At 41.1% G+C, this 15,592-nt stretch overlaps 1 protein-coding gene across 1 annotated transcript; it reads right to left on the reverse strand.

Annotated features, from left to right (window-relative positions):
• Positions 1–5,979: 5,979 nt before the first annotated feature.
• On the reverse strand, positions 5,980–14,634 carry LOC115379181 (NLR family CARD domain-containing protein 3-like). The gene is made up of 8 exons (XM_030079901.1): positions 14,567–14,634; positions 12,117–13,693; positions 11,567–12,062; positions 8,081–8,251; positions 7,786–7,959; positions 6,894–7,040; positions 6,653–6,699; positions 5,980–6,485 (listed from the first exon to the last, which is right to left on the reverse strand). Exons 1-8 carry the CDS (start codon positions 14,632–14,634, stop codon positions 5,980–5,982), a joined length of 3,186 nt encoding a protein of 1,061 aa, XP_029935761.1.
• Between the last annotated feature and the right edge of the window lie 958 nt (positions 14,635–15,592).

The following is a 15,592-nucleotide window of genomic DNA, read 5'->3' on the forward strand; positions in this document are numbered from 1 at the left end:
CATTCATTTATTTATTTATTTTTGTGTGCGTGTGCTTTTATTTGTTGCACTTTCAGTGTTAAAGTTTGCCAAACAGCTATTATCATAAATATTACAACTGTGATCTTTTTAAAAATTTTATTATGATTATTATGATGCTTCATCTGCATCTTAATCAACTTCTTGTTAATGGGAAAACTTTGATCCTCAGTCAGGATAAAAATGTAAGCTATATCATATTGTGTCGAATTGTCCTTTTCTGAAGCATGTATCAAACACCTCAACATTTAAATAGAAAAACAGCTTTGTGGATCAGGTTCTGAATCCCCACCTTGTCTGTATGTGGAAGAATGTGTTTAACTGGATGAATGCAAAGCCGTGCGTTGATTGACGCAGGGCCGCTGCTAAGCTTTTGGAGGCCCTAAGCTAAACTGGGTTAGGTTAGGGTTAGGGTTACCTAACATTCAGCCTTTTTTACAGATTCAAGTCATTAACACCAGAGTACAGCTTCACCTTCTCCAGTCATCCAGCAAACTTTCTAATCCCAGTCTGTGAGATAATAGACGTGTGTGAAAAAACACACATGAAGTCCAGATTATGTAACAACTCACTCTGATTTCATGTGTCCTAGCTGGACCCTGAATGTTTGGTTTCATCTTAAAAAAAAAACAACAAAAAAACTGATGAGCGGCAGAGTGACAAGGCAGCGAGAGAACACTTTCACTTCAGCTTGGCAAAACACAGATGTGGTTTCAAACATGTTTAAACTCGTCTGGGATTTGAGCTCTGGATCCACGTCTCCTGTGGGAATTAATCCTAATGTCTTCATTGTGTGTGTAATGCAGGCATGGCACTACACTGGGGCTAGGGGGCGCTACAGCCCCGTCTCAAGTCTATACAGGCCCGTGAATCCCCCTGAAGCATTTTAGTAATTTATTCTATTTTTAAACAAAGGAATATGTAAACATTAGCCTAATAACCAGCGTCCCATGCATGGACCTCTCTGTGGAATAAATAATCTGCCAGATTTAATCCCTCAGGCAACATGCAGAGCAAGTTTTAAAAGGCAGCTAAAGACTCTAATATTGGGTACAAGCCAGCAAGTTATTTATTTGTTTTTTTTAAACATAAGCATCTAGCAAATATGGTTATAGAAGCAGCTGTGTACAGTGTACAGTGTGTGTGTCAGCATGGGGTTGTACATAATCTGGGTTTTATGTGCATGTAGAGAGGATTGCTTAAAATGTGACATGGTTACTGAAGTGCTGTTGGTTTTGTAATGTCTCCATGTGGACAGCATGTGGACAATTTCTGCTCATGTCTTAATTAGGATGGGAATGGTTGTGTGTGTGTGTGTGTGTGTGTGTGTGTTCGCGCGTCCACATTTCTGCCGAGTTTATTAGTTTCTGGTCAGAGGAGAGGCCAAGGTTCAGGCAGGGGCGCCGTATATGGGGGAAAGTTAGAAATATATATATACGTATATATGTATATATATATATATATATATATATATATATATATATATATATATATATTTTGTTTTTAATTTATTTTATTTTTTTATTTTTTTTGTTCACTGATTCAACCATCAGCAGCTGAAGAACCTCTTTAGGGGCTGGTTCCTCACACTTTCTGTGGTTCTTTAAAGTGCTAAGGTTCTTCATGTTTATTGGAGTTATTTGGTGGCGGCAGCAGCTAACAATTCTTTTCATCGCCGCATCACTGTCATGACAGTAATGACGGTCAAGCACACCCTCGAGTGTAGTAATGCAATTATACAGCTATTGCCAACAAAATAAAATGCATAATCAAAATGTGTTCATACTGTGGGCATTTCGCTCTCAAAATGAAAAAGTTTGTACCGGTATTTTCTCTGTTTCAGCGGAAATACACGAGTCTGACTGTAACTAGTCCTTGTCAACTTGCGCTTATCATGTTTTCTAGATGTCGTGATTACCCAAACTGAATAAATACCTCACACAGCAACACAAACTGCTTTGCTAGCTCAATCAGAATATCCGCTGGAAAAAATATTTTTTTCATGGACTGATTGTTACTTCTGCCAACTTCTCAGTCATTTTTAATCCAACAGGTGCCATGACAGTGACTCAGCAGCACAGCTGATCTTTATCTACAACCAACTTATATTATCAGTTACATTTAAATACAGTCTACTGCTTTCCAGTGTCCAGAACAAACATCTGTCTTTTCATAAACTCACCGGCAGATGTTTTATTTCAGCTGGGTTAGGGTTAGGGTTAGTGATTAATGTGGCTAAGCAGCAAAAGTAACGACAGTAAGCAGTCACATTAAGGCTGAACAGTTATATCATTTCAACCCCACCTTTCGGGGGCTTTTGCTAATCACCTTTTCAGGCTGTTTCAGGCAATTTACTCCTGAAATAAAGACGACAGTTTTCACAGATGTGTTGATTTATTAAATGTTCAATGTACAGATGCAAACGAAGGACAAATTTATTAAATCAGTGGCCTAAGACACTCATAAAGACTGAACAAATTAATAATGATTAATAGGCTAATTAATAACTGATAACAATAACACATTAATAACAAGAACAAAGTTATAGCTGCACATCTCTGTGGAAAATCTTACAGGTACTGTCCGTGGTGCTGAATCTGCCTCAGCAGGTACTGTCTGTGGTGCTGAATCTGCCTCAGCACAGGTACTGTCCGTGGTGCTGAATCTGCTCAGCACGGGTGCTGTCCGTGGTGCTGAATCTGCCTCAGCACGGGTACTGTCCGTGGTGCTGAATCTGCCTCAGCACAGGTACTGTCCGTGCTGCTGACTCTACTGAGGCATTTCATTCTCTTTATTATAGAAATTAAACAGGGTTTTTCCTGCATATAAAATTACGAGGCGGCCGCTTCAGCCTAATTTCGTGCCGCCCCCTGCTCTCAAAACTCTGACGTCGGGAAAATTGTTATTTTCTGACAAGCGCCGTGGTAGATGGCTGTCATTTTAACTGCAGTTGCAGCATTGCGCCGATGTGGTGGCGCTGTATCAACAAGAGTGCACTGGAAGTCGCTGCCAAAACTGCCAAAGAGGAAGAACAGAGCCGAGAAATTCCCTTCCTAGAGGATTTTGTTTTGTGTTTCGGTTTCTTCGCTAGTGTGTGTGTTAATCGTCATCCTGGTAGTGGAAGTGAAATTGCAGTTTAGTTTGACTGCTATGTGATTGGTATACGACAAGCTCACACACGCTGCCGATCTGTGCGGCGTGTGTGTTTGCGGGGAGTATTTGCCCGCTGACGTGTGAATTAAAGGATCTTGTCAAACCAACCGACCTCCCTCGAATTTCCACTTTCCCAGCCATCCTCTTAGCTAGCTGTTTGTTTTTAAAACACAGTTCAGAAAGTTAAAAAAAAAAAAAAACTGCCAGTGGAACAAGAAAAATGATCTTGAAACAAGTGAAAGTGGTCTAAAAACAAATTACTTTTTAGGCGACTGTCTTATTTTACCGGGATTTCCAGGCTACAGCAGCGCACAGACATAGATTGTGTAACAATATGAAGAGGGGCCACTCCGCTTTATTTTCACTGGCTAACAGCAGCACACTGGCCTGGCTTGTCTATTCAGAGAAGAGGTATCACTTCGGCTTAGTTTTCAATCTGTTATCACATGCATACTACTGCTCATTCATTGGTAGCTGAATTGTTAGGTCTGTTTGATAAGTAATTTACATTTTTAAAATAATAGTAATTTAACATATTGTTAACATAAACATACACTAACACTAAATACCGACCCCTTAGCTCTTCTTTACTTACCGTTGAGATATATATATATATATATATATATATATATATATATATATATATATATTTAAAATCAATCCTTTTCTGAATTATTTTGAATTATTTTCTGCTTTTGATTAAACTGCTTTAGGAGTGTGTGTATGCTGAACTGTCTCTGTGAGGTCGGCTTGCTGTAATGTAATTCCCAGTGGCCTCAAGTTGCAGGGGAAAAAATCTTTACACAAATTACACATCGTTGCTAGTAACACAGTTGTGCTTCTATTGTTAATATGCTAATAAACTTTATTTATACAGCACCTTTCATACAGGGTGTAGCTCAAAGTGCATTACAGTAAAGTAAAAAAAACGGGAGTACAAAACAGGCAGTTTAAAACAAGTGCAAAACAAATACTGCAATGACAAACCAAGCAATCACCTGAAAAACAAACAGCAGACAGTAAAAAACAAATATGTACAAGATGAAGATGAAGGTAAAAATGTAGAAACAGAGGAAAAGAACAGAGTAATAGATATAGCTTTGGCAGAAGATGATGATGATGGTAATATTCCATGAATACTGTGAAAAATCAAGCTGTAAAGGCCACAGACTGACTGTGTGTGTTTAACTGCAGATGACACATCTACCTGAAATGACGTCCACAAGAGCCCGGCAAGCGCTGCTCGCTGCAGTGAGGAGTTGCTCTGACTAGCAGACGATTTCCTCAACCATCATGGCAGCTCAAGAGAAGGCCAGCAGGCCAACAAAGAGAGGAGCAGCTGCTGCTCCTAACGCTTCCCTGAGTTCATCTGGCGTCGGGGAGGAGGGTCAAGAAACTGTCAGTCATGTCTACAGAAACACTGTGTATGATGAAACACTGTGTATGATGCTGACAGTCTTCTGTTTGGAAAGCAAAAATGAAAAAAAGACAAATCGCCTGTGGACTCGTTCTTGGGTATTAAGAGGAGGACAGGATGGGCTGTCTCTGCAAAGACGTTTCAAAGCCTCCTTTCTTTCTTTCTCTTTGTGTGTGTGTGTGTGTGTCAGAACAGGGTCCTTTTCTTCTGTTTCCGTGAGAGTGCTCTGTCTTCCTATTAGTCAAAAATCAACAAACTCGTCACAGGAGATGTCAAACTAGGCAAAAAAAACACAAAAAATTCTGACAGGCTAAACTTTCCGTCAGGATGTCATGGGGCGTCCCAGACTCTGGAAATTTGTCACTACGTGTCCATCATGTTAAAATCGGGCTAAATTTGTGTAGTCTGAACAGGCATCCAGAAAGAGCAAAGCAGGGAACAGTTTGCTGGACTTAACTGGAGTTTAAAGTCTCAGTTTAGAGTAAAAACTAAACTGAGGGTTAAACGGAATCCTGCATTTGAAAGTTGTTAAGCTTGGTGCAACAGAATTTAATGTTAAAACGGTTTCATGTAGTTTAATAAATGAATGCAACCCAGTCTTAAACTTGAGGTTGTATTTTTAAAATGTTCCCCAAGCAGCATTTTTTCACACTGTCAGCAGATACATATTCACTTCTTTAATCTCCTTTAATGTAGTTTTCAATTATCCCTGATCTTAGAATAAAACCTTATTGAGAGCTCACAAGTGAAGTTTACCATCTGTGAGCTTTAATCATGCATCTGTAGAATATTAACTCCATTAGAAGTTAGGAAGCAGACTTCCTGGTTAGTGTTGTAATATTTCATAGGATGATGAACTTTGGCTGCAGGTGTTTAACTGTGACAACAAAGCAGCCGCGCACGCTGCATGCCACTCAGCTCTGAACAACACAAACACAAATTGGACTGAGTAGATGGGGCTACTTTAGGCAGCCAAGACTCTGGAAGTAAAAATCCTGTTCATTTTCCCAAAGTCAGAGTTGGATGTACATGAAAATCTCCCGGTGGAATCATCAGTACGAAGGACCAACCTGTGATATCTGGGGGCCCCTGGCAAAAAAAAAAAAAATCATTTGGGGGCACTGGTGTCTGTCATTACTTCAATAATCAATAATCATAAAGAACCAACCAGGAAAGAGGAAGGGGCTTAAACTGCATTACCAATCTAGATTAAACTTTCTCCCAAGGCAGATAAAATATGACTCAAGCCACTGCGACCGATAATTAAAATATCAGACAACTAGGGAGAATGCATAGCTGCCAAAGAAAAGTTCCAATCAACAGATATAGTCAAACAAAAGACAGCCACACAGAAAATGACCCAAATTATTTTAAAGCAAGACAGAAATTGGTCACAGAGCCACACCAGAACCAGGAGACCACAACCCAAACCCAGGGTGGAGAGGAGCGGTGAATGTGGTGTTGAAGGTGTGGAGGAGTGTCAGTCCGTCAGAAGAGACTCTGTAGAAGGACAGAGTTCCAGCAGAGCAGTCCAGATACACTGCTACTCTACGAGATCCATGGGGACAGACAGAGATACTGGTGGACTCACTGTTGTGAACGGCTGTGTAGTTGCAATCATAGCACCACAGACTCCAGGAGTGATCATTGAGTCCAAACACACCTCCTCTGGTTCCTCTGTAAGTCACAGCTATATCAACCTCTCCTCTCCACTCAACCTCCCAGTAACATCGCCAAGTCAGACCTTCTCTACACAGAACCTGAGTCTCCAGGTCAAATCTGTCTGGGTGATCAGGATACGACTGCTGCTTTTTCACTCTCATCACCTTCCTGTTGTCCTCAGACAGACGGAGCTCTCTGTTTGCTGTGTTTGGATCCAGTGTGAGATGACGGGCATCTGATGAGAAGACACACAACAGACGTCAGAAATCATTATTTACTGAGACCCAGTTAATCAGCTGTCAGTATGACGGTCAGTAGGTTTCAGCATGTTCATGGAATAGAAATAGCTCAAATAAAAAGTAGCAGATGTATACAGCATGTTCATATTGTGTCAGTACTCACATTGTCTAAGGCTGTTGTCTGGATTAAGGATTTTTTTATCATTTGTCCTGTAGAGATGAACATATCATCATCATCATCATCATCTGCAGGTCACCTCAAACACCAGCTAACAACACACCTCGTGTTGATCCGTTGTGTTTCTCAAAAATTTCATTGTCTGGTTGGTTGCTTAAGTTCCCCTTAAGTTCCCCTTAAGTTCCCCGGTAAGAACTGTGCCAGTGATACATTATTTTTTTCTCACCCGAGATGATGTTGGTTAGTGCATGACACTGTTTTAAGTGGGGAGGCTGCCATTAGACCATTTCCACTCAGGTCCAGCTCTGTCAGATGGGAGAGACGGGACTTCAGAGAAGCACAGTAAGTCATTGACAAGCTGCAAGACCTCAATCTGAAGAGAGAAAAAGAGCATGCATGTATGGGACATTATACCTAGAAATCCTGCTGAAAAATGATAGTGTCTCAGTGTTTTCCCTGGGCAAACTTATATATAACTTTCAGTTAGTAAATAAGTAAGTTACAGAGAAGAAAGTTACCATAACAGCTTTTGGGAAACTAGCATCAACAAATCCAGAGGAGGTGATGGTTAGCCTGCTGCTAACTTACTCTAATCAGATGTTTTTTATACTCTCTCCCTGTATCCTGAACTGATTGTTAAAGCTCTTCTAATATTATACAATAAATAGGAAAATCCAGTTGCACAATATGCAATAGATAATGCACATGTGTGAATTTTAATGTTAGTATAGACCATCAAGAAAACCTCCTACAGATGTAAAGCTAAACAGGTTCAGGGACCAAATGGCTTTCCATAAACTCACAAGCTGAACTGAACTGAACAGAGAGCAGCACAGCAGAAAACACTGGCCATTTGATTAGAAAAAATAAGTAGAGCTGGTTGGTCCTGCCCCAGTATTTGCGATATGCTGGTCTAGTGAGAAGATCTGACTGCTGATACGGTATGGATGACATTAATACTGCTGTTACATAGATGTCAATGATTACTGAAATATTTACATAATATTTATAACAAGTCTGTTGCTATCGGCACCTTCTTTTTTCGACTTTCGACGGTTAAACCTTTCCGTTAATGCCCTAGTGTGTGTACGTCACCGCAGGACTAAATTATGTCTGACCTCAGAGTCTTCAGCCTACAACGTTGCCTCTTCATTCCAGTTGACAGCAGCTTCACTCCGAAATCCAGCAGCTTGTTGTCACTCAGGTCCAGCTCTGTCAGATGGGAGGGGTTGGACTTCAGAGCTGAGGCCAGAGAAGCACAGCTGCTCTCTGTCAGTTCACAGCTGTCAAGTCTGTAAGAAGCGGAGAGTCAATCACACAGGTTTTATTAAAAACCGGTGCATTATTTTTAATCACATGATCTTCCAGAGAAGATATGCAACGGCAACAGTAAAACACAGTACATGGACTGACCTCAGGATCTTCAGTCTACAGTTTGGACTCTCCAGTCCAGAAGACAACAGCTTCACTCCTGAATCCTGCACATTGTTCTTACTCAGGTCCAGTTCTGTCAGATGGGGGTTGGACTTGAGAGCCAAGGCCACGACTTCACAGTGAGTCTCTGACAGTCCACAGTCAGACAGTCTGCAATTACAGATTTAATAAAACAATTATTAGCAGAGGTGGAGCATACCAGTCACTACAGTGTAATGATGATTATAATGAAAATGTTCACAAAAGTATTCACTATATGCAGAACCCAAGAAGGAAAACTTTTATGTGTACAGTGGTCCCTCGTTTATCGCGGGGGTTACGTTCTAAAAATAACCCACAATAGGCGAAATCCGCAAAGTAGTCAGCTTTATTTTTTTACAAATATTATAGATGTTTTAAGGCTGTAAAACCCCTCACTACACACTTTATACACTTTTCTCAGACAGGCATTAACATTTTCTCACTTTTCTCTCGTTTAAACTCTCAAAGTTCAAACCTTAGTAGAAAAATAAGTCCAGTATTATAGAATGAACGCATTCTGTACTGTACAGGAGACACGGCACGGAGGAGACTGATTGATAATGGTCTACAGTCCCTTAGCCAATCAGGACGCAGAACACAATGCGCGGGCTCTCCCTTAGCCAATCAGGACGCAGAACACAATGCTGTAAAAAAAAAAAAAGCATGCAAAATTACACTAAAAAAAATCTGCGAAACTGTGAGGCCGCAAAAGGTGAACCGTGTTATAGCGAGGGACCACTGTACTCATAAAGGCACACATTGATTTGGAAAAACAAACAAACAAACAAAATAACAAAAAAAACAGTAGGCCTTACAATAATTACATGAAACTAAGTGCACTTAAGACACCAGTGGACAACCAGCAGAACATCTTGCTGCTGTTTAAAGCACCTGTAGGCAAGTTTTCTTTGAACACAACTTCATTATTGTTTAGTCAGGTCCATAACTATTTGGACGGAGACACAGTACTAATAATTTTGCCCTTGTACACCACCACAGTGGATTTGAAAGAGTAAAAAAGATTTGATTGAGGTGCAGATTTTCAGCTTTATTTTATGGGGCTGGACAAAAATTTGACATTAACCTTTTAGGAATTACAGCCAGTTTTATACATTGAGACCCCATTTTCTGAGGCTCAAAAGTAATTGGACACTTGACTAAAAAGTAGCTTCATGACTAGGTGTGACTTTTCCCTCATTATTCCATGACAAATTCAGAAAATAAAACGTCTGGAGTTCATTCCAGGTGTTTGCATTTGCATCTGGTAGCTGTTTATCAGAACCCTCAACATGCGATCCAAAGAGGTGTCTATTCAGGTGAAGCAGGCCATCATTAGGCTCAAAAGGCAAATAAAATCCATCAGACAGATATCAACAACTTTAGGAACAGCCAAATCAACGGTTTAGTATATATACTAATAGCATATATATATATATATATATATATATACACACACACACACACACACACACACACACATATATATATATATATATATATATATATATATATACATATATACACACATGGCACCACAACAAACCTGCCAAGAGAGGGCCGCCCACCAAAACTCATGGACTGGGCAAGAAGGGCATTAATCAGAGAAGCAGCACAGAGACCTAAGGTAACCCTGGAGGAGCCGCAGAGTTCCACAGCAGAGACTGGAGTATCTGTCCATAGGACCACAATAAGCCGTACACTCAATAGAGCTGGGCTTAATGGAAGAGTGGCCAGAAGAAAGCCATTACTTTCAGCTAAAAATGAGAAGGCATGTCTCCCCGAATGTGCTAAATACAGGGACATTCTTGAGCAAAACCTGTACCAGTCTGTAAGTGATTTGAGACTAGGATGGAGGTTCACCTTCAAGCAGGACAATGACCCCAAGCATAGTGCTAAAGCAACACTTGAGTGGTTTAAGGGGAAACATATAAATGTGTTGGGATGGCCTAGTCAAAGCCCAGACCTCAATCCAATTGTGGTCAGACTTAAAGATTGCTGTTCACAAACGCAAACCATCAAACTTGAAGGAGCTGGAGCAGTTTTCTCTTGAGGAACGGGCATAAATCTCAGTGGCAAGACTTATCAAAAGCGACTTGAAGCTGCGATTGCCACAAAAGGATGGCTCTACAAAGTACAAAAAATGCCAAAGGGGTGAATACTTTTGCAAGGCACTGTAACTTGTACCAGAATGATGTGAAGAGAAAGGTGTGGAGAATGAAAGGAACAGCACATGACCCAAAGCAGAGCACATCATCTGTCCAGCATGGTGGAGGCAGTGTTATGGCATGGGCATGTACGGCTGCCAGTGGAACTGGGTCACTAGTATTTATTGATGATGTGACTGCTGATAGAAGTAGCAGGATGAATTCTGATGTTTATAGGTCTATACTATCTGCTCAGATTCAGCCAAATGCCACAAAACTGATAGGACAGCGCTTCACAGTGCAGATGGACAGTGACCCAAAACATACTGTGAAAGCAACCCAACAGTTACTGAGAGCAAAGAAGTGGAATATTTTTTGAATATTGGCAAAGTCAGCCCCCAGACTTCAGCCCAGCTGAGCTGCTTTTCACCTGCTGAAGACCAAACTGAAGGCTGAAAGAAAAACAAAGCAGCAGCTGAAGGCAGCTGCAGTTAAGGCATAGCAGAGCATCTAAAGGGAGGAAACTCAGAATTTGGTGATGTTATCTATGGGATCCAGACTTCAGGCAGTCATCCACTGCAAAGGAATTTCTTCTAAACATTGAATATAATTGTTATAATTAGAGTTATGTATATTATGTATAGTTTGTCCAATTAATTTTAAGCCTCTGAAAATGGGGTGACAATGTATAAAACTGGCTGTAATTCCTCATCGATTAGTGTCATATTTTTGTTCAACCCTTAAATTAAAGCTGAAAGTCTGCACTTCAATCACATTTTGATTACTCCTTTTCAAATCCACTGTGGTGGTGTACAAGGCAAAATTATCAGTGTTGTGTCACTGTCCAAATACTTATGGACCTAAATGTATGTGGTGAAATTTCCATTTTCATCAAATGAGAAAAAGTGTCGCCAGCAGCTCATGGAGCATCACTAGTCCCTACTTCAGTGTCAGTTGTAACTTTCTCCCATTCCCTGAACTTGCCTTTAGTCCTGAAGCCTCTCGGCTGGTTTTGAATTGAGCCTCTGTGAGCATATTCACATTAAACTGTAGAGTCACAGTAGTTAGTGCAGCTAAACAGAATGACTCTTTATTATCAGAGATAGCTAGAAAGAAAACCACCTGAAAACTAAAAGTATCATTTGTTCTGGCATGGACAGAATTTGCAAATAAAGCAATGAATATTTCTGTCATGTCAATCTATCTATATCTGTATGTGTGTATATATTGTAATTGTAATGGAAGTTATAAATGGAGCTCTAAACTGTTTTATAATGTTGATGTTAACATCAGGACTAACCGAGCCTTCCTGCAGTTCCTCACAGCTGGGATCAGTCTCTGTCGTCCCTCTGCTGAGGCGTTGTACGTCTGCAGGTCAAACACATCCAGAACCTCCTCTGACATCTGCAGCATGTAGGCCAGAGCTGAGCAGTCAATACCAGAGAGTTCCTTCTCTGATCTGTTCTCTGACTTCAGGAACTCTTGGATGTCCTGATACACCGAGTCATCATTCATCTCCATCAGACAGTGGAAGATGTTGATGCCTCTGATAGGAGACAGACTGAAGGTGTTCATCATCTTCAGGTTCTTGATGACTGTCGGGATGTTTTCAGGTCTGCTCTCTGTCTGACCCAGTAGTTCTTTTAAAAGACTCTGGTTGCACTCCAGTGAGAGGCCATGAAGGAAGCGGACAAAGAGGTCCAGGTGGCCATTTTTACTCTCCAGAGATTTGGACATGGCTGTCTTCAGGAAGACATCCAGGGATTGACCAATGCAGCCATATTCATGCCAGTTTTCTCCCAGGAATATGTCCAGCACTATAGACTTCACACATGTAACAGGGGGAGCACCAGAGATATCTTCATCATCCAGGGATGAATCACTGTCTTCCCAGTCCCATTCTTCCAGGAGAGGGAGTTGCCTTATGTCTCTGTTGCAGTGGAAGATGTAGACTGCAGCAAGAAACTCCTGAATGCTCAGATGAACAAAGCAGTAGACTTTTCTCTGGAAGAGGACACACTCTGTTTTGAAGATCTCTGTGCACACTCCTGAGTACACCGAGGCCTCTCTGACATCAAGACCACACTCCTCCAGGTCTTCTTGGTAGAACATCAGGTTGCCTTTCTCCAGATGTTCAAACGCCAGCCTGCCCAGCTTCAGAAGAACTTCCCTGTCAGTCTCCATCAGCTCCTGCTGACTCCTGTCATGTCTCTCATCGTACTTGTGCTTCTTCCTCTGTGTCTGAACCAGCAGGAAGTGTGAGTACATGTCAGTCAGGCTCTTGGGCAGATCTCCTCTCTGGTCTGTAGTCAACATGTGCTCCAGAACTGTAGCAGTGATCCAGCAGAAGACTGGGATGTGGCACATGATGTGGAGGCTCCTGGATGCCTTGATGTGTGAGATGATTCTGCTGGACAGCTCCTCATCACTGGATCTCCTCCTGAAGTACTCCTCCTTCTGGAGGTCAGTGAACCCTCGCACTTCTGTTACCCTGTCGACACATGTAGGAGGGATCTGATGGGCCGCTGCAGGTCTGGAAGTTATCCACAGGAGAGCCGAGGGAAGCAGATTCCCCTTGATGAGGTTTGTCAACAGCACATCAACTGATGATGTCTGTGTGACATCAGACACGACCTCATTGTTCTGGAAATCCAATAAAAACCTGCTTTCATCCAGGCCGTCAAAGATGAACACGACTTTACAGACGGCGAGCTTCTCTGCTGTGACCGTCTGTAATGTTGGATGGAAAACACGGAGCAGCTGGAGAAGACTGTAGCGCTCATCTTTGATCAAGTTCAGCTCCCGGAACGAAAGCAAAACCACAAGACTGACATGTTGGTTTTCCAAGCCCTCTGCCCAGTCCAGAGTGAACTTCTGCACTGAGAAGGTTTTTCCAATGCCAGCAACGCCCTGCGTCACAACTACTCTGATGTGTGTGTCTTGGCCAGGTAAGGGTTTAAAGATGTCCTGGCACTTGATTGGAGTGTCATGGAGGGTCACCATCTTGGATGTTGTCTCCAGCTGCCACACTTCATGTTGGGTATTAACCCCTTCCCTCCGTCCCTCTGTGATGTAGAGCTCAGTGTAGATCCTGTTGAGAGGGGTTCCACTTCCTGCTGCAGCAGTTCCTTCTGTCACAAATTCACATCTCCTCCTCAGACTGATCTTATGCTCGTCTAAAACCTCCTGCAGAACGCCGTTCACTGTGCTGGTTTGACTGGGTGTCTGCAGTCCAGGTCTTGTTCTGGATCTTTCTCCACACTGGGGACAGGCAGAGTGTTTGGATGAACCAGACTGGTCCCAGTCTGAGGTGATGCACTGTCTGCAGAACCAGTGTCCACAGCTGGTGGAGACTGGATCCCTCAGGACCTCCTGACACAAAGCACAGCAGGACAGCTGCTCCCTCACAGTGTCACCAATCCTCTTCCTATGGAAATGAAGGAAATTAATTATAACTGATCAGATAACTCCTGAGGTCAGGCACAGTTAGCAAGATCCAGACTAATCACAGCATTTACACAGGTGTTTCAAAGATAAACAAAGATGGCAGAGTTAAAACTGAAAAATTGTGTTGCAGAACATAGACACTGACTATCAGCAGTGTCTACACCTGTGGACGGTTTGCAAATGCTTGTTACCTCAGCATCAAGCCAAATAGACAACAGTTCATCAACATGACTGACTGATACTGGCAGAGGAATGTTAGCAGTTGAGATGGACAAAGACAGGAAGATTCAATTAAATTCAATTCAATTTTATTTGTATAGCATCAAATAATAACTAAAGTTATCTCAAGGTACTTTACAGAAACCCAACAGATATTGGCCAAAGATGCAATCATTTTTATTTTAATTGTTCTGATACTGGAAAAGTTTAGTTTGAAGCATTTTGGAATACACACATCATTTTGGCACCAAATGCCTCTAAGCATTCCACAAAAATTCTGGAAAATCGTGGACTGTGCAGGATGTGCTGTGTAACAGCATCTGACAGTTTGTAACAGCTCATGTGAGAAACATTTTTCCTGGATTTTTTTTTAAGACCAAAATGTAAGAATGCATGTTTAAGATAAACAGATCCAGAATATGACTTGTCAGCTCCTAAATGTCTACTGTGAGTTTAAGTTTAGGACACAGCAGTGTAAAAAAAACAACTTTATATTAATTTAAACATGCAAGTTCTCAGGAGTCTTGCTATAAAAAATAAAATTATGTCACATTTCATTGGGAGTCTTGCAGTGGAACAGACCTACTTACTTACTTACTTAATTACTACTGTTGCAGTGTAACAGAACTCTTACTTTGTGCTTGAAGGTCCAGGCTCAGTGCTGAAGTTGTGAGGAACATCTTTGGACCAGTCACTCTTCATAGACAGACAGCTGGAGACTGCAGACTCTGCTCTGTGTCTGTGGTGGACACCTCTGGAAATAAAAACATTTAACTCATGTCATTATTAGTGTAGCACAAACAATATGTGAAGTTGCACATTGTCACTTTGTATGTCCATCTGAATTTGGGATAAGCTGTTTTAATATGGAAACCTACATGTTCTGTAGGGTTGAGACAATATGCTTGTGTCCCGATTCAATACTATCATGATATCTGGGTGCTGATTCAATATGTAATACAATTTTTTAGTATTGTGATTCTAAAACTATTGAGATTCGATATCACAATTTATTGCAATTTTTGTTTTATCAATCCTCCTCTAGTTTGTGGCTGTAAAGTTTCATGAGACTGATTATTCTAGAGGTCATTTTACATAGCGACGTCCAGTTTGACAAAATGCTCTGCCTGCAGTGAAATGGCTGCTATGGGGGCCAACATCATCACACAGGAATCAAATGTTGGTCATTGAATCCACAATAGTGATGGGAATTCCAGCTCTTTTTAGAGAACCGGCTCTTTTGGCTCGGCTCACTAAAAAGAGACGGCTCTTTTGGCTCCCAAGCGGCTCTTCAGATTTTTTTGTTGCTTAAATTAATTTATTACCAACAATAATGTAAAATTATGCGCAAAATGAATAACTAATGTAAAAAAAAAAAAACAAAAAAAAAACATGCGTTACGTTTTTAATTATTTATTTATTTTGTTTATTATATAAAGATGCCTTTATTTATTCACTCTACATAGTGCTACAAAAAATACATTATAAAATACAAAAACAAACTTTTAACTAGGCTATTTACAGTTGAATTGAATTGCTGTACACACTGCAACAGCAGCAGCAACAACAACAGTTGCAGTAGACACACTTCACCTTCATTAATATCAGGTTAAACTGCTTGTGTTTTTTCTTCCCGTTGCACTGAGGGTGGACAGTTGTC

Source organism: Myripristis murdjan, chromosome 20, assembly GCF_902150065.1.
Source record: "Myripristis murdjan chromosome 20, fMyrMur1.1, whole genome shotgun sequence".
Lineage (NCBI taxonomy): Eukaryota > Metazoa > Chordata > Actinopteri > Holocentriformes > Holocentridae > Myripristis > Myripristis murdjan.

Excerpts from the sequence above, each read along its gene's own strand:
- LOC115379181 (XM_030079901.1), bottom strand. The coding sequence starts at position 14,634 with ATGAAGAGTGACTGGTCCAAAGATGTTCCTCACAACTTCAGCACTGAG. Across the intron at positions 12,063-12,116 it reads GGATGATGAAGATATCTCTG|AAAACTGGCATGAATATGGC; the intron begins GTGCTCCCCCTG and ends TATTCCTGGGAG. Across the intron at positions 7,041-7,785 it reads TGTAGGCTGAAGACTCTGAG|ATTGAGGTCTTGCAGCTTGT; the intron begins GTCAGACATAAT and ends TTCTCTCTTCAG.